Raw genomic sequence first — 21,251 nt, forward strand, 5'->3', positions numbered from 1 at the left:
AAAACATTAGAGAAAGATGTGGGTGGGTCACAGTATGCTTGAGTAGTGAAGGCTGCTGAAATATGCAAACAAAGTAAAGCGCCATGTGGAAGTCATCAAACAATTAAAAGATGTGAATATCCGACTCAGCCCACCCTTGTGTAAGGAGAATATCCTTCGCAGACTGTTCCATTGCTTGGGGTCCGCATATCAGCACCATACTGCTTTCCTCGGGACTTGCCCACTCGTGAATCAACTGCGCCGAGATTCTCCCTTGGCGACCTTTCCAGTTCGCTGAACATTTTGTCAGTGTATGTACGACGGTACACTTTTCGCTATCCTGTGCTGTGTATGTGTCAAGCTCATCGCGGCACAGAATATCTTCTTCCAACCTGTTTCCGTCCAGCACAACGCATCTTGTCGGGTCACTTGAATCTTGCATGACCGCCCGTAAAACCTGGAAGATTGGCGTGATGCCTGTGCCTCCACAGATCATTTTGAAAGATTTGACATGACGCTTTTTGCCACCGATGAGTACCTGGCCATTACCCAGGTATTCGAAGCGACCTGTCGGTCCCTTGCAGTCAATCTCCGTTCCCAGCGGGAGTTGATCAAGAGCCATGGTCATTTTCCCACCGGGCACGTCCGTGGTTGGATGGTAGATCTTGACGAGCAGTTCCATTCGTCCTTGCATGTTGGTTTCTGAGATGGGGGTGTAGGACCGAATGATAGGTTCTTTGCTGACAGGGTCATTTACTTTGATCATCAGGTGCTGACCGATGGGCAGACCCAGAAGCTGCGCTTCGTGTTCCAGCTGGAAGACGAAAATCTTGGTGTCCCATGAGACTGTCTTCTTTTCAGATAACCGAAGCTTCGACCAGGCATTTGATTGTAGGAAAACCGGGCGCTTCTCTCCTGTCGTTGGATTGGAGTTGGATTGGAGGGCTTTCAGAGCCTCTGGTAGTAATGTGCCAATGTGATAATCCGGCATCATCAATTTTGCCGTTTCGCTATCTATAAAACTTGTTAGCGCGAGCTCTGAAAATAAATGTGAGGTTTCGTCCTCTTTTTTTTCTTGACTTACGAATTGCGAGAAAGTCTTCCGACACGTCGAGACCAGCAGACGATGTTATGCTGATTGCTCCTCCGGGATGGCCCTCGAGGAACTTTGTGCCATCGTAGACTTCGCCGTTGACCACAAACCATGGCTCTCCACTGTCGCTGTGGGCTTTGAGCTCGTCGAAACTGATCAGCCGGCTCACGCCGTCTTTTTTCATGCTGATCTCCTTTACTGGCTCTTTTTCCCGAGGCTCCTCGCCTTGCTGTCTCTCCCCCCAGTAGCCGTTGGCGAGATCCCCCCCGGCCTTTTTCACTTTCTCCATCCAACCTCCAGCTTGGGTTGGATGCGTGGGATGTTCAAACCGCAAACTATTGCCATCCCTGGTGATTGTCACTCGAAACCACGGGTTATTCATCATGCCGAGAACGGACCAGTACATGTCGCGTGGTTGAACGGACATGGCATCGTCCATGGCTCGGAGAAGAAGGGCATCGCTGTTTTCCAAGTCCGCCACGGGGATAGCAAGAGACCAGAATGACCAGCAAAAACAGGTCTCTCGCTGCCACATGTCGACTTTTCCACCAAATAATTCCCCTTCGTATTCTCGATATCTGTCCTCGGCATAGTTGATGTCTGCCAAGCGCCATGCTATTCAAAAGAGACGAAAGAAAAAAGAAATCCCAGATTAGCGAGATTCTATCATGGCAACAGTGATTTGCGTGAACTCACATTTGCCCTTGTCCAGCGAGAGCTCTACTCTTGTAATTCTCCGACCTCCTCCGGCGTACGCGTACCCTTTTGCTGTGTAAAACTCTCCACTTGTGGTCAGGTCGAGTCTCTCTTCATGGGCTGGGTAGACCGTGGCCGAGTTGACATTTAGATCGTAAATCGCATATCGTTCGTCCGTCCACCAGTTCTTATTTTGCGCCGACATCTCGGGAGAGACCATGGTCCTGCATCAATCACGGTTAGATTTTGTAGACGCCCATACATTCCAGAGATGCTCAAACTCACGGAAGAACCCGATTGTCATAAACATGATACCAATTGTCGCTCGGAGCATCCGTGACGATCAATCTGGTCAACCATTTCACACTACGACCGCCAATCTGGCCGGGGACAACCACTCGGAGCGGGCGTCCATGATCGGGTGTGAGCGGTTCTCCGTTCATTTTGTATGCCAACATGATGCCTTTATTTCGGTCCATCGCCCAGTTGAGTTTGACCGAAGTTCCATAAAACCCATTTGGCTACCAATCCTCATTCCCGCGTCAGTCTTCGTTCGGGATGCACTCGTGCTCTTTGCAAACACAGTGAGGACGAGTCTTACCAATTTATCCGCGCCTTCCATGCACACAAACTTGGCCCTGCGAAGGGGTCGGGCGCTCCGTAAGATATCCGCCATCATTGGACCTGTGAACAGAGCCGTGGAGAGTCCTGCTGGACCCCAGGAGAATCCTTTGGATTTGCGGACCGTGTTCTGCTCCTTTCGCCGATTGCCTGCACAGACAAGTGTGATAGGGGCCGTGATCTGATCGTACTTTTCCAGAATGTCTCGCATCGTCAAAGTGATTGGGTTTTCAACAAGCCTGTGGTTCTCGGATGAGTGGCGGATGGTCAGGACATGAATCGTGATTGAGAAGGTTGATGGAAGTATATACTCACCCTTCAATGCGGACTTGCCACTCTGGGATATCCTGGTCCCGTACCTGCGGTACTGGTCCATGATTGCGAACGTAAAATAATTCAGGGGAGGTGAGAAATCCTGGTCATTGGTCAGTCTATACCCATTTATTTCCCCGTTATTGCTCTTTTCTTTCCAGAGAAAGACTGGGGGAGAGGGGCGAGAGAGGTGTCCGTATCTGCGTGTTGAAGACCTTACCTTCATCGAACAATGCTGTCAACGGAGGCTCTGAGTTGAATGGATGTACTCCTGTTAATCGCAAAAGTCTCGGGTCACGCGGGACATGAAGATCTGGAGTTCCCTTGTCAAGTTCGAGGATTTCGGTTGTACGAAAAGACGGTGGAGGGAGAGGAATATCGACTTCTTGTGGTGTTGGAAGATCGTGCAATGGTATCGTTGGCGATTTCTTTAATGAAGCATTATCGACCTCGACGTCAAAGTACAGAGGAGTCGGAGCCCTCGTGGGGATGGTTGCCATAGTGTCTGATGAATCAATAGATGTGTCGAAATACAGGTTGACAATTTCGTCTTCAATCTGTCTAGGTCACTCGGCTAGGAGTAGGAAAGCTGATTTTATGAGCGATGTTACCCACTATACCTATTTAAACTAGGGTCTGCTACCATCGCTCTCTGCTATATAGTTCTCAAGAGCCTGGACAATTAGTTTTCCCGCATTGGGGGTAGAAGGCTCCCCTAGTCATTCCAGCAATCAGCCTTTGCGCGCTCCAGCCCACGTCACCAGTTAATGAAGAAGATCTGTCTGTGGATGGATCTCCGCGGATCCATAGCTCTGCGTGCGCCTGGTTCACAAACCAATGGCATTCGAAACCAAGCGGCTCAATTCCTTGACGAGATTTACCTCTGTTCGCAACGCCTTCCAAACGTCCGATCGTCTTTGATAGTCTACGTGCCTCCCTATCTATAGATCCGCGGGGACCAATCACCGCCCGAGATTGCTTATCACCGCTGATGAACGGGTTGGCGGGTCCAGGCCTCGCGTGGATCTGATCTTGTCTTCACTGGGCATGTGGGCTATCGCTGGTTATCGCCATGCATGGAGACCCCGCGGAGCCTTCGATAAGTGCTTCTGAAGCATCTCCGCGGAAGCTTGTGTGGCGTGAGGTTGATCTGAAACCCAATGTCGAGTCGTGCTGCAGTGCCTGGATGTTCCGAGACCCTTGCCCGGTGTAGCCCGTGCCGAAAAAGACGCAGTATCCTTGCACCAAGTAGTCAATGGTACTACCTGCTCAAGTGGTAGTGATGATAATACCACCTTGACGGTCATGCCATACCCAGTGATGAGTAATGTCAATTCGATTCCTCTCAAAAAGTCCAGGCAATCCCCAGTTTTGCAGCGTAGAGGAATGAGTTTTGCTTTGCGCTTTAATCTTCCGTCTTCTTCACATTCACCATGCCCCCAGTATTAGATGGGCTTCGGCATAGCGAGCCGATCGACGGCAGCGCCAGTCCGCGTGTTCACCCTCAGCATGACAAGTCGCGACAAAAGATTGTCATTGTTGGGCTGGGGATGGTAGCGATCGCTTTCATGTAAATCGTCTCCCCTCGTCTCCAGAGAAATGCGGGTCATTTTTGCCTTGACGTGTGGATATTGACATGCCCCCTCAAACAGTGAAAAATTGATTAAACAAGACACGGCCGGCCAGTACGACATTCTCGTAATCGGAGAAGAGCCATACATTGCCTACAATCGAGTAGGCTTGTCGACGTTCTTTGAGCATCGCAAGATCGAGGACTTGTACCTCGAGCCAACGGAATGGGTAAGTCATCTTCTTTCTCTGAGGACGGCAATCATTTACGTTTGATTCATCTTTTTTTTTCATTTCTGTTCTCGAGTCCTGCTTGCTAACACTCTTGCAGTATGCCTCATTCAAAGATCGCAAATTCGATTACCACCTCAACACCCGAGTGGTCGCCATTCACCCAGAAAATCAGACCGTTCAAACATCATTAGGGGACATCGTCTCCTACGACATCCTGGTGTTGGCCACGGGCTCCGACGCGGTTCTGCCCACTCACACTCCCGGCCACGATGCCAACGGAGTCTTTGTATACCGCACGATCCAGGATCTGGAACGACTCATTGACTTTGCATCACATCACAAGGGACAGACGGCCGTCACGGTCGGAGGTGGCTTACTGGGTTTGGAAGCGGCCAAGGCGATGACCGATCTCGAAGACTTTGGCAACGTCAAGTTAATTGATCGTAACAAATGGGTACTGGCCCGCCAATTGGATTCCGACGCTGGTTCGTTGGTGACTCGCAAGATTCGTGATCTTGGGCTCGATGTTCTTCATGAGAAGCGAGTCAAGACCGTCAATACCGATGGGGAGAATAACGTGGTGGGAATCACTTTTGAGGACGGAGAGCAGATCGACTGCTGCTGTATTTGTTTCGCGGTATGTTCCACTCGGTCTTGTGTAGCTTTTTGAGAGGGGGCAAAGGCAAAGTATGCCGAAATAAAAAGCAAAAGCTAACCATCCACGCCAACAGATCGGTATCAAACCAAGAGACGAGCTTGGGCAATCCGCGGGCATCAAGTCAGGCACTCGGGGAGGTTTCGTGATCGGGGAAAGGTACACAACTAACTCTTGCGTGGCTATCACGTATTATCTTCGACTGGTCGTAGACACACGAAACGCTAACTACTCTCAACTTAGTCTTCAAACCTCCATTCCCAACATCTATGCCGTGGGCGAATGTGCAAGTTGGGAGAACCAAACCTTCGGCATTATCGCTCCCGGCATCGAAATGGCAGACGTGCTTGCGTACAATCTAACCCATGGCCCTGAGGAGCACAAGCGCTTTAGTCGACCCGACCTCAGCACCAAGCTGAAACTTCTCGGGGTCGACGTGGCCTCCTTTGGAGACTTTTTTGCAGATCGAGATGGTCCCAAATTCTTGCCCGGCGCGCGTCCAGCCGCCATTGACCAAACCCTGACAGACGAGCGCCGAGTCGAGGAACCGCCCGTCAAGGCATTGACGTACAAGGATCCCTTTGGAGGCGTGTATAAAAAGTACCTGTTTACCATGGATGGGAAATTCCTCCTTGGTGGTATGATGATTGGTGATACCAAAGACTATCTCAAGTTGAACCAGATGGTCAAGAGCCAAAAAGAGCTTGATATACCACCAAGTCAGCTCATTCTTGGGGCACAAGGGGACGGCGACGAGAATGCCGATGATCTGTGAGTCCCATCATGGATCTCTTGCTCTTTTGAACAATAACAACCCCCACTAACACTTCCTCCAGGGATGACGGTGTGCAGATCTGCTCCTGTCACAATGTGACCAAGGGCGATGTGGTAGAATCCGTCAAGAATGGGACTTGCAAAACGATGGCCGAGGTCAAGTCGTGCACAAAAGCAGGAACGGGCTGCGGTGGCTGTCTGCCACTCGTACAGTCTATTTTCAATAAAACCATGAAGGAAATGGGCCAAGAAGTTTCGAATCACTGTCAGTGCTCCAATTTGAATTGATGGTCTCTTTCTTGAGATGCATCGTTGCTAACTCAAAAGGATGGTTCCTCTTGACCAGTGTGCCAACACATTCCTTACTCCCGGGCCGATCTCTATAACATCGTTGCCATCAAACAGCTCAAGACATTCCCCGAGGTCATGCAGGTTGCAGGCAATCATCCGGAATCCCTAGGATGTGAACTGTGCAAACCGGCCATCGGATCGATTCTGTCCAGTTTGTTCAACCCACATATCATGGACAAAGGGTACAACGATCTCCAAGATACCAATGACAAATTTCTGGCCAATATCCAGCGCAACGGCACGTTTTCCGTCGTCCCTCGAATCGCCGGCGGGGAAATCACGGCGGACAAACTGATTGCAATCGGCTCGGTTGCCAAGAAATACGGGCTCTACTGCAAGATCACCGGTGCGCAACGGATCGACATGTTTGGTGCCAAGAAACAGGATCTGCTGAGCATTTGGACGGAACTCGTCGATGCGGGAATGGAAAGTGGCCATGCGTATGCCAAAGCACTTCGTGCGATTAAGAGCTGCGTCGGGACGACCTGGTGCCGGTTCGGTGTCGGGGACAGCGTTGGCATGGCTGTTCGACTGGAAGAACGATACAAAAGTGTTCGCGCGCCACACAAATTCAAAGGTGCCGTCTCGGGCTGTGTGAGAGAATGCGCTGAGGCTCAGAACAAGGAGTGAGTGGAGTCGTTATCTGGTTTTTTTTTTCTCTTTCATTTTTGTTCGTGTGACGAGATTGATGCTCATCTGGCCATTTCTCTAGTTTCGGGCTCATTGCAACCGACAAGGGGTTCAACATCTACGTTGGTGGAAACGGCGGCGCAAAACCTCGTCATTCGGAGTTACTGGTCACGGATGTGCCTCCAGAGATGGTGATGCCCATCATCGATCGCTACCTGATCTTCTACATCCGGACCGCCGACAAACTTCAGCGAACTGCCCGCTGGATCGAGAATCTCCCCGGGGGGATCAACTACCTGAAGGAGGTGATCATCGACGACAAGCTCGGGATCTGTGCCGATATGGAGCGACAGATGCAAGAGCTCGTGGACAGTTACTTCTGCGAATGGACCGAGACGGTTCGAGATCCCAAACGCAGAAAGGTCTTTCAACAATTCGCCAACACGGACGAGACCGTGGAAACGGTCGAAGTCATCCAAGAACGAGCTCAGAATCGACCCACCTACTGGCCGGCAACCTCTGCGCAGGAGGATTTCAAAGGCCACCAATGGTCCAGCACTTCCTGGCAGCCACTCCTTCGCGCTGATCACTTCTCAGACGAGCCTCCGCGGGTCTCTTCGGCGAATGTGAAGCGAGGGGACACGCAGCTGGCCGTGTTCAAGATCAAGGGCAAATTCTACGCCACGCAGCAGATGTGTCCTCACAAGCGTGCCTTTGTACTTTCGGATGGATTGGTCGGAGACGACGATGCGGGCAAATACTGGGTCTCGTGCCCGTATCACAAGCGCAATTTCGAACTCAACGGGGAGCAGGCAGGACGGTGCTCCAACGATGAAAGTATGAACATTGCGACTTTTCCGGTCGAGGAGCGAGAGGATGGATGGGTGTATGCCAAGCTTCCACCGGTGGAAGAGCTGGATGCGATACTGGGAACGGAAAGATGGAAGGTCAAGAAGGGCGAAGCCCCGGATCCATTCCACAAGATGGATAAACGATACAAGGGGATGAAGGGCAAGAAGATCTCTGCCGGGGAAGGGCAGTCGAAATCGCTGGCACAGCCTGCCAAGGGAATTGACTGGTAGATTTGTTGTATATGGTCACGGTTGGCTTTTTTGGGTGTTGTTTTGAACAAGCTGCAGCGATAGCATTTCCATTGGTAGCGCGGTATTCCATTCAATTTTTTTTTTCTTTTTATCATTCTATACTCATCGAATGCATCTGGCAGTGTATCTGCAAATGATTGTTTCCATTCAAGTTTTCTCGAGACATGCCAATCCGCACTCGAGTTTCATTTTTTTTATTCCCTCTTTCTTAATCTCCTTGATCTTCCCATTTTAACAGTCTGTGAGGCTGGAATCCTTGTCCGCTCACTGGCCGCAACGGCCAATTACCATGCACGAGCCGCCCCATCCTTTCTGCACGATGGCTTCAATAAGCACTCTAGTACAATCTCGCTTATGACCGTGTGAGTAGACAATGTATCGCACAACCCACGTCTGAGGTCCGTCTGTATCAATGTTCGAACAGGGTGATGCGATTGAGCAATGGTGTAAACCTGTATAATCATGTGTACTCTAGCTCCCTACTTGGCTATCTAGAGTCTCGATTCGTTTCCATTCAGTCAGGGCTCTTGCCACTCCATACCCAGAGATTTTTACCGAGCCCCTAGATGAAATTTCAATGTCTTTGCTTTCTTTTTTTTTACTTTTCTAGATTTCTTTGGTTTTTTACCCCCCTAATTTTTTGTCCCAAGGAAATCACTCGAAGCGCATCCATTCCAGAAGTGGCGATGCGGCTCTTATCGCACCACGCGCCTGATTCATCACGGTCTCCACGTCGCTCCCCCCAGATCCCAGAAAAGACAATATACATTAGACGTGTGTCAAGCTCCACAAGATAGGCTATCTGGAGCAACTATTTCCGCGGAGCTTCAGATCAAATCTGGGGAACTATCAGCTGCCGCAGTCTTCTCTCGACCTGATCCGGAACAGAGCGCTCCTCGCTATCTTCATCTTGACCGGGACCCAATGGGGAGCAGTGCCTTTATCAGACCCGAGGCACTCGGTGGGCCTCCTCCACTCGAGAGAGTCTCTTGAGGAGCCAAAAGGAAAAGAAAACAAAAAAAAAAGTGGCCCACCACTGGCATCACCGAGTTCCAACTCATGCATCTTCAATAACAAATTGCTCCTTTCACTCCTAGTCGAGACCCGCTTCCTGTTTAGGACGGAGGGACCATGCATATCGTCAGGGATCGGCACTTTAATCAGAGTGTGGCTGTACAGAGGATCAGTGAATTCTGGATCAATGGATCAGGTCCGCGGAGAAGTTCAATTCTTTTCTTCTTGTCCCTTCTATTTTATTTTTGATTATTCATTTTGAATATATGCTTTTTTTTTCCTTTCATGACACCTGGATCACATCCTTATCGGACCTCTTTTGGAATCCAAGAACTAACAGTCGAGGCCGCATGGTCACAGACGTTTCCGTTGCGATTGATGGGTAAATACGCTCTTATCAGGGGGACCAAGACGTTGGGGAACGTGTCGAATGGGCCAGCCCTAATTCAATTGGAGGGGTCTAGTCTCGATGTACACTGAAAAAAGAAAAATTGGGACGATCGACTTGAGATCCACAAGCTTAGTCGACGTCAGACATCAGAGGAATACTACTTGCACACTGTACATTTGGATCTGGGAAATCATCTCCCTTATCTCCCCGAGTTGGGCATCTTGCCAGGGACTCCGGAGCTGGAACGAATCAGAACACATAGAGGTATGATGACAGTTTAGGGTTTGATGGATGTTTATGCTTTTTTTTTTCTTCTCCCCTGCTCTTTCGGGGATCTATTTGCGTAGATTTTGTCTCCGTGAGATGCATTTTGATCCGGCTCTAATTCGTCTCAATGTGTTCTGGTCGTTTTCCCTTCCTTGGCGCGCCGCGATAACCATATCCCCTCCTGCCTGGCTGGTCGTACGTTTAACGGAAGCGCCTTGATTCGAGGACAGTCTCAGGCGAGTCTGCAGGGAAAGATAACTCAAGAAGAAGACCTGCAATCGGAGATTCTGCGCTTCTGTCCGTCTATATAGACTCACGCTCTTGCCGTTGAATTGAAACGTGCATTCTATCGAGAATAGGCTTGCTTCTTTGACATCTTGAGATCAAGACTCCCATCATACAGCCCAGGGAATATCTGCGTCTCACAGGATCTATTCGAGCCAGAAGATTCATTGACACTTTCTGGGAACTCTTTTTTCCCTTCCGTGCAACATTGCCATATAATCCAGTGCATCTATCCCCCTCATAGATCAAGCCCTCCATGGCTCTAAAAGCCCTCACGGTCCTGTTCGTTGCACCGGAGGTCAACCCAGCCAACCGGAAAGCGACATCCATTCCAGTTCTCAACCCGTTCAATCAATATGGCCGTGTGTTCTTCTTCTCATGGATGGGCTTCATGGTGGCATTCCTCTCTTGGTATGCCTTTCCTCCGCTGGTAAGTCCCATGCCCTCCATCTCGTCTTTTCCCCTTCTTTTGCAGAAGATACTTTGCCTGAATTTGTATCAATATTGCTGGTGTCGCTAACAATCACGGCCTTTCCTAGTTGACCGTCACGATCAAGAAAGATTTGCACATGAGCCAGACAGAAGTAGCCAACTCGAATATCGTCGCACTGCTGGCAACGTAAGGCCTCATCCCCGCTGACTCCTGTCTGTTCGGCACGAAGCCCAGAACTTATAATGACTGAACGATGTGAAACAGCTTCCTGGTTCGATTTATCGCCGGACCTCTTTGTGATCGCTTTGGACCTCGCTTGGTCTTCGTGGGACTCCTCCTTGCCGGTTCACTTCCCACGGCCATGGCGGGTCTTGTGACCACCCCCCAGGGCTTGATTGCTCTGCGCTTCTTCATCGGGATCCTCGGCGGCACGTTTGTTCCTTGCCAGGTGTGGTGCACGGGTTTCTTCGACAAGAAGATCGTGGGGACAGCCAACTCGCTCGCAGGAGGCTGGGGTAATGCCGGAGGTGGAATCACATAGTACGTATCCTGTAAAATCCTTGGGTCTTGGCCGGTTGAAGCCTTCTTTCCCCCCTCCCTACCCAGAAAGCTGGTCTTTCTAACCAAAACCTCCCGTGTCTTGATAGTTTCGTCATGCCTGCCATTTTCGACTCCCTCGTTTCCGCTCGAGGCATGTCGGCACACACGGCCTGGCGGGTCGCTTACGTCGTTCCCTTTATTATCATTGTCTCCGTCGCCCTGGGCATGTTGTTCCTCTGTGAGGACACCCCCACTGGAAAGTGGGCAGATCGTCATCTCTGGATGGAAAAGGCGCCCGCCACGCAGTCTCCCCTGGAAGGCAAGGTCGTCGACCTTGCATCCGGTGTCTCTTCCAGTGGTCCGTCGACCACCCCGTCGCTGTACAACATGGGGCTAGACGACATCGAGAAAAAGGGGGCCCAGTCTCCGCGCACCGTCGAAAAAGACCCCTCGTCAATGGGACAGATCACCACACTCCAGCCGGATACTGTCGTGGCGCCGACCCGCAAAGAAGCTCTGAGCGTGGCATTCAGTCTCCCCACCGTCGCTCTTGCAGTCCCCTATGCCTGTTCGTTTGGCTCGGAGCTGGCGATCAATTCTATCCTGGGCACCTATTTTGAGAAGAACTTCCCGCACATGGGACAGACAAAGACCGGCCAGTGGGCTGCGATGTTTGGCTTATTGAATGTGGTTTTTCGGCCGGTTGGTGGCTTGTTGGGTGACTTCTTGTATCGATCGACGGGCAGCTTGTGGTCCAAGAAGCTCCTTCTCACCTCGCTGGGCTTGCTCATGGGCGCTTTTGAACTTGCCATTGGATTTTCCAATCCCAAGAGTGAAGCCACCATGTTTGGACTCATTGGTGGATTGGCCTTGTTCTTGGAGGCTTGTAATGGGGCCAATTTCGCCTTGGTGCCCCATGTGCATCCATATGCAAATGGTGAGTGTCTTTCGATGTCGCACTCGCCCCGTCGTGGATCTCAATACTAACTCTCCGTGCTAGGTATCGTGTCAGGTATCGTCGGAGGCTTCGGGAACCTGGGGGGTATCGTCTTTGCCATCATTTTCAGATATCATGGATCCGACTATGCCAAGTCCCTCTGGATCATCGGAGCAATTTCTTTGGCGGCCAATCTGGCGCTCAGCTGGGTTCGTCCCGTTCCCAAAACCCCAGCGATCACTGCTCAGTGATCCCACGATGATATGACCCCCTTCCCCAAACAACTAGATTTTCTTTATAATGATAGCGAAATCCACATGATGTTTTTCTTTCAACGTTGGCATAGACTCGTTCATGCATAAGTGTCTGCGCACCTTAAAGTGTCAGCCTGCAGCGATGCCAAGGCGTCCGAGGCAACAGGCTCGGGCGAGTGCACCCCGAGGACCGGGGGTGCCCGTCGGGCCCGAAACGAGGGGCAGCCGATGCATTAAATGAGTCTCAATCAACCTCCAGCTGCCTCTCTTGGAACTTGGGACTTCCACTTTGCATTCTTGGTCAGCATCACAGATCTCCAGTCCTCGTTCAGACATTCGCCGTGCCTTTGAGGAGGTCTTGTCTTGAATCCATCCATCAACCTCGTTAAGACAATTTGCCCCGCAGAACCCCGCTTCAAAGCCCCCGAAAAGCGCTGTCATTCAACAGACAGTCCTCCGGTTCCATCTGGCCAAAACACGCTCTCTTTTGTTCAATTAATCCATCAACAACAATGGCCCCTGTGCGCCGAATTGGACAAATAGTGCACCTCAAGCCCGAGGCTGTGGCAGCATACAAAGAGTGCCACGCCAAAGTCTGGCCCGAGGTGCTCAAGCAGATCGAGGACTGCAACATCAGAGACTGTACGCGATAAGATTGACAACCCGCACGCTGACGGTAGTAGCTGTGATCATCAGAAGCTAAAGTTTCCATCCATGTGGTAGATTCCATCTTCTTCGACAATGATCGCACTTTGTTTGCCAAGTTCGATTATATCGGTGAGGACTTCGACGCTGATATGGAGAAGATGCGGGCCAACCCCAAGGTTCGGGAGTGGTGGGCGATGACCGATTCGATGCAGGTACGTTCTTTTGCAGTAGATGCAGATGATTTCCCCCTTCAGATAGATCCACAGGACTGATCCTTTCCGATAGGAAAGCTTGATCCCCGGCGCCGTGGGGAGTGCCGAAGGTCCTGGGTGGTGGAAGCCTCTGGAAGAAGTCTTCTACACAGACTAGGTGATTGCATGTGAATAGTTGGATGTATTCAGATTGGCGTGACTCCTGAAGGTTTTTTGTGCATCGAGTGTTGAGGCTACTTGAAGAATTGATCGATTCGCTTTTGTCGACTGTCGTAGGAAGCGCTTCCGATACCACCACGGGTGCGACGTATGCCCACGAGGTGCTCGGTGTTGTCCACCCCCAGTATCTGCATCGACCATCCCTGCAAAAGTGAAGATTGCCCTGAGCTCGATGGGGGCGCTTCTTGCCCACACCGGGGTTCGCTGGTGCCTCCATCCCCCAACCCAGAAGCCTGTGGCTGTGATAATGATAAGAGCGGCGGTATCACCGCAATCAGAATCTCCATGAAGCCGGTGTTAGACCAGACCGGAGACAAAAGAGCGGCCGGTCCACCAGTCCACGCAGCGATACCCGGCAGGAGCGAGATGCTGGAAGAGTCGAAGAACTCCGTCAAGCAATTCCACAGGGCCCGTAGAATGAGTCCATGGGCCACAATTGCAACATTACGCTCGGATCGCTCTTCCTCCAGTACAAGTGGCAAAAGATGTGTCTGGAGAAAGTTGAGAGACCGATCTCGCATTGACTCTTTAGTTTCTTTTTGGTTGTGAGCTAGTATTCGCTGCCTGTCGCCGATGCTCTGCGAAGTCCCAGCTGGCACAGGTACACGTGATATCCGCACACCTTCGAGTGAGCCAAAGTCTCGTTCTCTTAGATCCGCGGTCAGGATTGGAGTCAAAGGCGCCTGGGCTGTCGGGCAAGGCTGTAGGCGACAGATGCCTTCAGCCGTGATACGTGCTCTGCTCAGATCAGAAGAGAAGACAGTGTCAAAATGAATACCACTATCGGCGAAACATCGAGCTAGAGATTCAATCTGCAGCATGCCGTGATTCGTCAGAGCGGAGTCAGTGCTTCCAGCCCTTGAGGTGTGTACAAAGCAGGTTAGTTGGTTTGGGGACACGAAACGGGACTCAGAAAGGGTCCGCTCACCAGACTTGAGCAACGTTGTGAACAGTCTCTCCGTGGCGAATGAGGTATATCCGCATCATGGAATCTATCAGTCGGATTTGTATGCGTTCGTCAGGTCAAGCGTCACCACTGACCCGTTCTCACAGATTGATCACCCAGCCCGGAAAGCCCTCGAAGCACGTGATCTGGATACTTGCCACGATCTCCCTCGCCGCAGAAGCGTGCGGCGACTCTGGTCTGTGTGGTTCGAGACTCTACAGGAACGGACCCTTGGACTACTCTTTTCAGGATCAACAACACCGGGTGGAGCGTTTGAGGGAATGATGGGATTGCATAGACATTGGAGCGTTTAGAACCGTGAAGGAAATGCGTTGAATGGTACACCGAACTAATTGCTCCCAAAACAAATTGGCAATAAAAGACAAACCCCCTTAACCGTAACAAAAGTGGTATGTAAAAGTCATGAATCCCATCATCTACATCATATTAGGAAAGAAATATTGAAACGCCGACTGGCAGAAGCCAATTCCCTCATTGTATTTTGGGTAAAGGAACTTTTGTGAAGCTTGTGCAGAAAACCGAAGGATCCGACCAGGCAACAGGAAAGCATCGCGCTTAAGCAGCGAGCTTGCGGATCTTCTCCTGGACGCGGGCCTTGCGCTCGGCGTGGGTGAGCTTGGCAACCTTGTACTTCTTGGACTCGGCCTTCCACTCCTCCTTGGTCTTCTTGGAGCCCTCATCCTCATCCTTCTTGAAGGGGTCCTCACGGATGGCCTTGTGAGCCTCCTGGTAGAGCTCCTCAAGGTCACCGGCATCGATCTCCTCCTCGATGTACTTGGCGAACTGGGACTTGTAGCGCTCCTCATCCTCATCGGCGAGGGTCTCCATGTACTCAGAGACGTGGCCACCGAGGATGTAGTTGCGGAGGGTGTCGGCGTCGAGCTCCTCAGACTCGATGTCGTAGCCGGGGAAACGGCGCTCGGAGTGGGGGATGAAGATACCACCGTCGGAGGCACCCTTCATGGCAGCGAAGACACGGTTACCGGTGGAGGTGCGGACAAGACCAACGTCGAGGAAGGCCTTGAAGGGGCGGCGCTCGCCATCATCGGTCTCGATGGCCTCGGTGAGAGTGTACTCACCGTCAGCCTCCTCAACACCGGTGAACTTGTCGGCCAGACCGAGCTTGGACAGGGTGCGGCGGGCAAGGAGGAGACCGGTGGCGTAAGCGGCAGCCCAGTTGGTGAGACCCTGGGTGATACCGTAGCGCTTCAGCTCGTGGGCGTAGGCGGAGGCGAAAACCTTGTCGCCAGAGACCTCAGAGTAGACGATCTGGGTGACAATGTCGCGGTTGGTGAAGCGAACGACCATGCGGTACTTGGGCGCATTGTACTTGTTCTTGGCCTGGGTGATCAGGCGCTTGCGAGCGTAGTAGTCGGTCTTACCCTCGCGGCGACGGCGGTACTTAGTCTGGTAGCGACTGTCATAGACGAGAGCGTGTCAGTTTCGCAAATTCAAATTTGGGTCCAAGCCTTCTGAAGTGAGGGTCATCTTACCTGAAGTACGCATCGTTCTTGACAAGCTTGGTGAAAGGCTGTTCAAGAGGACATCGCGAGTCAGCAATTTGCGCTTCAGAATATCGTCCGAAGCATCTTGCAGGGACCCGGCTCCGTGAAATCGGAGGCGCATAGGCGTAGAAAGGGCAGACTGGGGTTGTTTTCAACCCTCTGCAATAGCAGACACACTCACCATGTTGTCGGTTGTCGGAGCTGAAGCCTGGTGGTCGACGGATGGAGAATTCAAAGAGGGGGACAAATTCTGCGATCGAGTTTGTGGGGTGTTTCGCTTAACCGGACTGCATCCCGCAGCCAAAAGTGCGGTAGGCGACGACTTTGGTTTGACGGTGGGCGACGACTGGCTGTCTGCCATAGTTTACAATACAATACTCGTAACAAACCTTTAATCACTTATCTGATTGCTGGAGATAGTCCATATCGGTAAATTTACGGGAGTTATTTTTCAGATTCTATACCTCTCTGCGAACAAGACAACCCTCCAAAGGACAATATTGGATCTCAGTGGTTGCAGTGATATTTGGACATTTTTGTATCCAGCTCACACTATCAGCTGGGTCTTTTCCAAGTCTTGAATTACAAGTGGCCTAAGTCTACAGAGTACACTACCAAGTACCTTATTCCGGGCCAAAAGTCTTTCCTGTCTCAATCCTCTTGTGTACGTACGGTGATAAGTATAAGGTTGTGCAGTGGAAGAGCATCAATTTTGTCTAAGAGTGCTCTCAACGCCGTAGATCCACCACACAGCGTTCAAACAAGACTCCAATCTACTCTAGCGCCTATATTTCAATCTTGTGTTGCTCACAGACGGGCTTTTTGGTCAGCCTCGAGCAATGGTAGGCCCGTCAGTTTCTCGAGCTCCTTCACGGCATCCTCGATCCGACCCAGCGTCACCTTGACGGTGTGCATACCGGCTTTCTTGGCGCCCTTCAAGTTCTCGCCAATATCATCGAAGAAAACAATATCCGAGGCGTGGATTTCAGGGAGTCCCCGTTGTTTCGCCAACGCCTGCATTTCCTGGATGGCCACTTGGTAGATTTTCGGATCTGGCTTTCGGAGTCCCGTATGCGCGGATGAGATGAAGAAATCAAACTGGGATCGCACTCCTGAGACATCCTTGTTGAAGTCATGGCCATCGGGAAACTTGACGGTGTTGGAGAGAGCCCCCATCAAGTATTGGCCCGAGGCTTTCAGCTTCTGGAGGGCAGGGAACATGTGTGGATCTGGGGTGCGGGATATCCTCATCATCTCCCAGAATAGCCACTCCGCATCCACTTTTGGCAGCGGAGGGACGGGTCCAGGAGTCTGACCCTTCTTCTTTGCCAATTGCTGATGGAATTGATTCCACAGCTCTGCATTTTGAAGGTCGGCATTGAACCCGGCGAAGAACTCGGCATCCATGGGGATCTGACCACGCTCCAGCTTGTGCCAGCTACCGTTGGGAGAGGTCCGGGAGATACTGAAGTTCACCCAGCCCGGTGGAATATTGTTGGCAATCTCATAGTCGAGAATCGCTTGGAAGGGCGAAACAACCTGTCAGATGTTAGCGCACTGGACGAGCGACCACCGAGGAGAGTCAATGATAAGCACGTACGCAAACACCCCCAATGTCGAAGAGAAGGCCAACTGGGCGCTTCGTCGTGGCCATTTTGCGATACCAAAGGGTGATTATATATGCAAGAGATATCCCAAGCTCTAATATGTACAGGATTCAGTGCTCCAGTGAAGTGTCAAAAGCCCGTATTATCCACCCCGAGGGAGAAGTGGTTCCTTAAAGTTGATGGGAAATTGCCGAGGCAGTGAGCCGCCCCAAGACCGAGGAAGGGGAGAGCTAAAATGCGACCGTCTCCATCTGAGTACCCTTCCACCAGTTTGCGTTACGTTGGGCCAGTATCGAATATGTAGGATAATTCGCTCTTGTAGTGTAGCTTTTCAAATCTGTCTCGTAAATTGATCAAACCCCCGGAGGAATATGCTAAACATTCACTACTGCCTGCCACTTGATGCCCCTCTCCAAGACAGCAAATCATCACGTGGCAGTTATCGATAAGCTGGGATTGTCGACGCGTCTGGCGATGGGCATCCCAGCTCACAGGCAGATACGGAACCTGGTCATGGAGTTTTTGCCTACAGATTCGATGATATGGACTCAAGTCGGACAGTCTCGGAGATAAAGTCGTCTTTTCTACGCACCCAAGTCCGCATCTTATCAGAGACATTAGCACCGCCTGAAGACTGGAAGAATTATGCCGGTGCGACGGAAGAAGGCGATCTGCCTGAGAAGGTGATCTCCGATGTCTTGCAAAAAGGTGAAGATCCATAGAAACGATTGGGGATGAGCTCTCTTTTTTTTCCTTTTCTTTTTCCTCTTGACTGCGTCTTGGGCATTGTTGAGGACATTCAAAATGGACTAATACCCTCCAAGTGAACGTCGCTGCCAAGCAACATCACCGCATTGTGTACTCGTCGCAGGCCATCCATCACGTCGCCCAACAAATCGCTAGCCTCTACTGGTCTTCAATCAACGACGAGACGCAAGATCGAGTATCATTTCTTGATGGTGTGGAAAAGACCACGGATCTTTCCCGGCATACGTGAGAGCCCTGTCGCCTTGTGGATTGATTTCAGAGACTATTTTTCCAGTCCTACTCACAATTCTACAGAACTATTACAAAACTACCCCTTGACATCGAATCATTCGGTGCGAGTGATGACTCAAACTCAAGGTACCCCGGCAGGCTCCTTGGCCACGTCCATATTCAAGTTTCGCGTGCCTGACAGGTGGTTGCACAGGTACCAACAGCTGCGAGAACAACTTCAAGTATTAGATGAGAGACGTCTACAGCGCCAGCAAAGACTTGATCAGTTGCGGCATCTGAAGCGCCTTTTGGAGCCCTTTCAAGATGCACGAAAGGACATCCAGCCCAACCTTGTCACCCGCGATGGAGAATTGGTCCAAGAGCTTGAGAAAATGCGGATGCTCGCCGCTCGTGTGGGAGGGCGACTCTCTCAGCAGAAGCACAAAATGCGCCCGGACAATGCGTCAAACGCAGACTATTTACTTCCCGGATCAACTGCCAGACTGGAGGCTCTGTTGGACACCGACTGACCGTCTGGCTCCAGCGTCGTTCGACTATTGCATCATCAATCATGGGCAGGCCTTGTCGATTTGAAACTCGCCCTTTGGTCAGTAGGCCATGCAGGAATTACCCTCTGACAAGCAGACACTGCATTGGACCTTCGATGGGATTTGTTAGCCAGTCGCCATGCTTCCGTCTGGTCCTCGGTGTGTCCTTGCGGGCTTGAATTTAATTATCCGTATTATTCGCAAAGTATTGATCCACATTATTTGCATATGTATGTTGCCCATAAGCTGAATGCTTCAGCATGATGTCGGAATACAGTAAATACCCTCTCGCTCCATAAGTTTCCACTATTCTCATATCACCTTCTACACATCAACGGTGGTGTGGAGGCACTGAGGCAGTCGCAGTTGGTTGGAGGAATTGCCAACCACGGCGAGTGCGATCGAGGCAAGAACCACCGCCCGAAATCCTCCACGTCCAGAGAGAGAGAGGCACGAGAACTTTAATATTCTCGGAATGTACCAAAGAAGAGTAGGCTGAACCTTGCTCGGAGCCTTGTCAGGTCCCGGCGGGCTTCCAAGTCGATACGACTCTCTCGATCATTCTCGCCGTCATCCATTACACCTCGACCCGCCAGTCTCGGAACAGCTCGGTTGGTTATTTGAACATCCATCCGGGACCTGGTCATCAAACCGTTCGTTTACCTTTGTGCCTCCTGCGGGCCTCCCAAACCATGAGCGCTTTTCATCGGGTCAGGCGCCTGGTTGGCCTCGAAGGGGGCATTCATCGACAGCCAGCGAGCCCAGCAACCTCCAGCTCCAGCAGCATCTCAGCGACAGAAACGCGGAGCGGCAGCCCGTCGAAAGTGCCGCGGGGGTCGCCTGAGGCTGCCGACATGCTGACTAACTCGGTGCGCCTCCAGCTGGAGATCCCGTGCACCGACTCTCCCGCCAGTAGAGCCACGGAGCAACGCCAATCATCTGAGCATCTCCGGTGTCCTTCCACGATCGACTTCTCAGGCCACGACGGCGACCAATCCGATACCGACGAGACTCTCGACGACGAAGCCCAATCTGTGTCTGGGAGCCCCGCTGTCCAGACTGTGGCCGAGCCCGCCCCCAACAATCCATTGACAATTGGCGACGAAGTCAATTCCCCCTTGATCATTGACGCGCGCGCCGCCACCATCGAGGGCTGCGATCCTTCCTCCTCTTCCAAGGCACCTTTCACACGTGGGCACCGCCGTCGTTCCACCCACGTTACCCTCGTGACCTTGAGAAGTTCCAAAAGGAGGTTCTGGGCGTTGAGAACGCCGCAACTTGGTACGACGAGGAAAACGGCTCCTCGCGTCCGATCGACCCGTTCGACCCTCAGCTGGAGGCTTTGAATCGCGCATTTGAGGTTGCCGACATGTCCATGAGCAGCGGCGTCGGTGGAATGCCCGCTGGCAACATCCCCAATCCGGGCATGTTTGCGAATTACACAGAGAACTCGCCCACCCCGGGGATGGGCAGCATGCCACGACCACCTCCATCCCCAGCTTACCCGCACCCCACGCCCCAGGTCAATGGCGGTGGCCCTGGTGCCAGTGGAATGCCAATGAATGCGGGTCACCAGATGGACCTCCATCATCTCTATGAGATGGTGCTGGAACTCAGCGAGGTGCTGAAAAATAACCGAGAAGTGACCAAAAGCATCGTGTCAAGCGCCGAGGAGATCATGGTATGTTTCTGTTTCCGTCTCCGGAAATGATGGAGTAGCTAGAGGTCTGAAACTTACACTTGGCGTTAGAAGCATGGCACCTCTGAGGATGCGAGCGCCGCCATGAGGCAGGTGAACGGGGAAATTTCCGGTATGAGCCAGGCGGTCCGTTGTCAGAATCAGTAGGGGTTGATACTCACACCAAGTTTATCAGCTGCCCGTATCTCAGAGCTCGAGCGTGCACTCGCCAAAGAAAAGCGTTTGGTCGAAGTTCTCAAACATGAGCAGACGGAGAACGTGAAATTGATCGGCGAATACGAGACTACCGTCGGCGTCATGGTGGAGCAGATTCGCAACTACTGCCAGAACAACAACATGCACTACCTTTACCAAAAACGGCACTATAATAACCTTCTTCAGGCCGAGCGTGATGCCCACCTCGAAAGCCGCCTCGACAGGGACTACTGGCACACGCAGACGATGAAATGCGCACAGATGATCCGCACCGCCTATCGCCTGCGGTCCGAGGAGGACGGACTCCCAATTCGCATCATCGCGGGTCTTCAGAACGAAGTGCGCGCATACCGAAACGCCTTGGGGATGGAGCCTGAGAAGCCCGAGCAGGAATACGGCTGGGAAATCCTGAAGGATGTTCCCGGTTTGGAGTGAACACGACATCTGGAGCGCTGTGCCCCTTAGATCTGCATCAGCGGGATGACTGACGCCGTCATGACCTGTATTTTTAATTCCTACTTTCCTTCTTCGACAC

General features: G+C 51.7%; 9 protein-coding genes across 9 annotated transcripts; 5 read left to right on the forward strand and 4 right to left on the reverse strand.

Annotated features, from left to right (window-relative positions):
• Positions 1–103: 103 nt before the first annotated feature.
• POX_c03828 (Nitrate reductase [NADPH]) lies at positions 104–3,201 on the reverse strand (the record flags this gene model as incomplete). The annotated part of the gene is made up of 7 exons (XM_050112716.1): positions 104–993; positions 1,064–1,687; positions 1,769–1,992; positions 2,054–2,289; positions 2,370–2,628; positions 2,705–2,804; positions 2,922–3,201. The coding sequence occupies 7 exons, from the start codon at positions 3,199–3,201 to the stop codon at positions 104–106; spliced, it is 2,613 nt and encodes an 870-aa protein (XP_049970272.1).
• A 933-nt stretch (positions 3,202–4,134) lies between these two features.
• Positions 4,135–7,996, forward strand: POX_c03829 (Nitrite reductase [NAD(P)H]; the record flags this gene model as incomplete). Its single annotated transcript, XM_050112717.1, has 8 exons — positions 4,135–4,271; positions 4,354–4,501; positions 4,602–5,141; positions 5,236–5,318; positions 5,403–5,930; positions 5,996–6,198; positions 6,280–6,910; positions 6,997–7,996. The coding sequence occupies 8 exons, from the start codon at positions 4,135–4,137 to the stop codon at positions 7,994–7,996; spliced, it is 3,270 nt and encodes a 1,089-aa protein (XP_049970273.1).
• Positions 7,997–10,230: 2,234 nt separating this feature from the next.
• On the forward strand, positions 10,231–12,135 carry POX_c03830 (Nitrate transporter; the record flags this gene model as incomplete). Its single annotated transcript, XM_050112718.1, has 5 exons — positions 10,231–10,404; positions 10,514–10,593; positions 10,672–10,947; positions 11,055–11,884; positions 11,948–12,135. 5 exons carry the CDS (start codon positions 10,231–10,233, stop codon positions 12,133–12,135), a joined length of 1,548 nt encoding a protein of 515 aa, XP_049970274.1.
• Positions 12,136–12,650: 515 nt separating this feature from the next.
• Positions 12,651–13,155, forward strand: POX_c03831 (uncharacterized protein; the record flags this gene model as incomplete). Its single annotated transcript, XM_050112719.1, has 3 exons — positions 12,651–12,780; positions 12,862–12,998; positions 13,072–13,155. The coding sequence occupies 3 exons, from the start codon at positions 12,651–12,653 to the stop codon at positions 13,153–13,155; spliced, it is 351 nt and encodes a 116-aa protein (XP_049970275.1).
• A 76-nt stretch (positions 13,156–13,231) lies between these two features.
• POX_c03832 (uncharacterized protein) lies at positions 13,232–14,201 on the reverse strand (the record flags this gene model as incomplete). Its single annotated transcript, XM_050112720.1, has 2 exons — positions 13,232–14,075; positions 14,146–14,201. The coding sequence occupies 2 exons, from the start codon at positions 14,199–14,201 to the stop codon at positions 13,232–13,234; spliced, it is 900 nt and encodes a 299-aa protein (XP_049970276.1).
• A 538-nt stretch (positions 14,202–14,739) lies between these two features.
• Positions 14,740–16,050, reverse strand: POX_c03833 (60S ribosomal protein L5; the record flags this gene model as incomplete). The annotated part of the gene is made up of 3 exons (XM_050112721.1): positions 14,740–15,601; positions 15,678–15,715; positions 15,871–16,050. 3 exons carry the CDS (start codon positions 16,048–16,050, stop codon positions 14,740–14,742), a joined length of 1,080 nt encoding a protein of 359 aa, XP_049970277.1.
• Positions 16,051–16,496: 446 nt separating this feature from the next.
• On the reverse strand, positions 16,497–17,343 carry POX_c03834 (uncharacterized protein; the record flags this gene model as incomplete). The annotated part of the gene is made up of 2 exons (XM_050112722.1): positions 16,497–17,228; positions 17,290–17,343. 2 exons carry the CDS (start codon positions 17,341–17,343, stop codon positions 16,497–16,499), a joined length of 786 nt encoding a protein of 261 aa, XP_049970278.1.
• Positions 17,344–17,838: 495 nt separating this feature from the next.
• POX_c03835 (uncharacterized protein) lies at positions 17,839–18,804 on the forward strand (the record flags this gene model as incomplete). Its single annotated transcript, XM_050112723.1, has 4 exons — positions 17,839–18,004; positions 18,121–18,289; positions 18,359–18,421; positions 18,489–18,804. The coding sequence occupies 4 exons, from the start codon at positions 17,839–17,841 to the stop codon at positions 18,802–18,804; spliced, it is 714 nt and encodes a 237-aa protein (XP_049970279.1).
• Positions 18,805–19,514: 710 nt separating this feature from the next.
• Positions 19,515–21,151, forward strand: POX_c03836 (uncharacterized protein; the record flags this gene model as incomplete). Its single annotated transcript, XM_050112724.1, has 4 exons — positions 19,515–19,928; positions 20,063–20,503; positions 20,573–20,633; positions 20,697–21,151. 4 exons carry the CDS (start codon positions 19,515–19,517, stop codon positions 21,149–21,151), a joined length of 1,371 nt encoding a protein of 456 aa, XP_049970280.1.
• Between the last annotated feature and the right edge of the window lie 100 nt (positions 21,152–21,251).

This window comes from Penicillium oxalicum, chromosome III, assembly GCF_001723175.1.
Source record: "Penicillium oxalicum strain HP7-1 chromosome III, whole genome shotgun sequence".
Taxonomy (NCBI): Eukaryota; Fungi; Ascomycota; class Eurotiomycetes; order Eurotiales; family Aspergillaceae; genus Penicillium; species Penicillium oxalicum.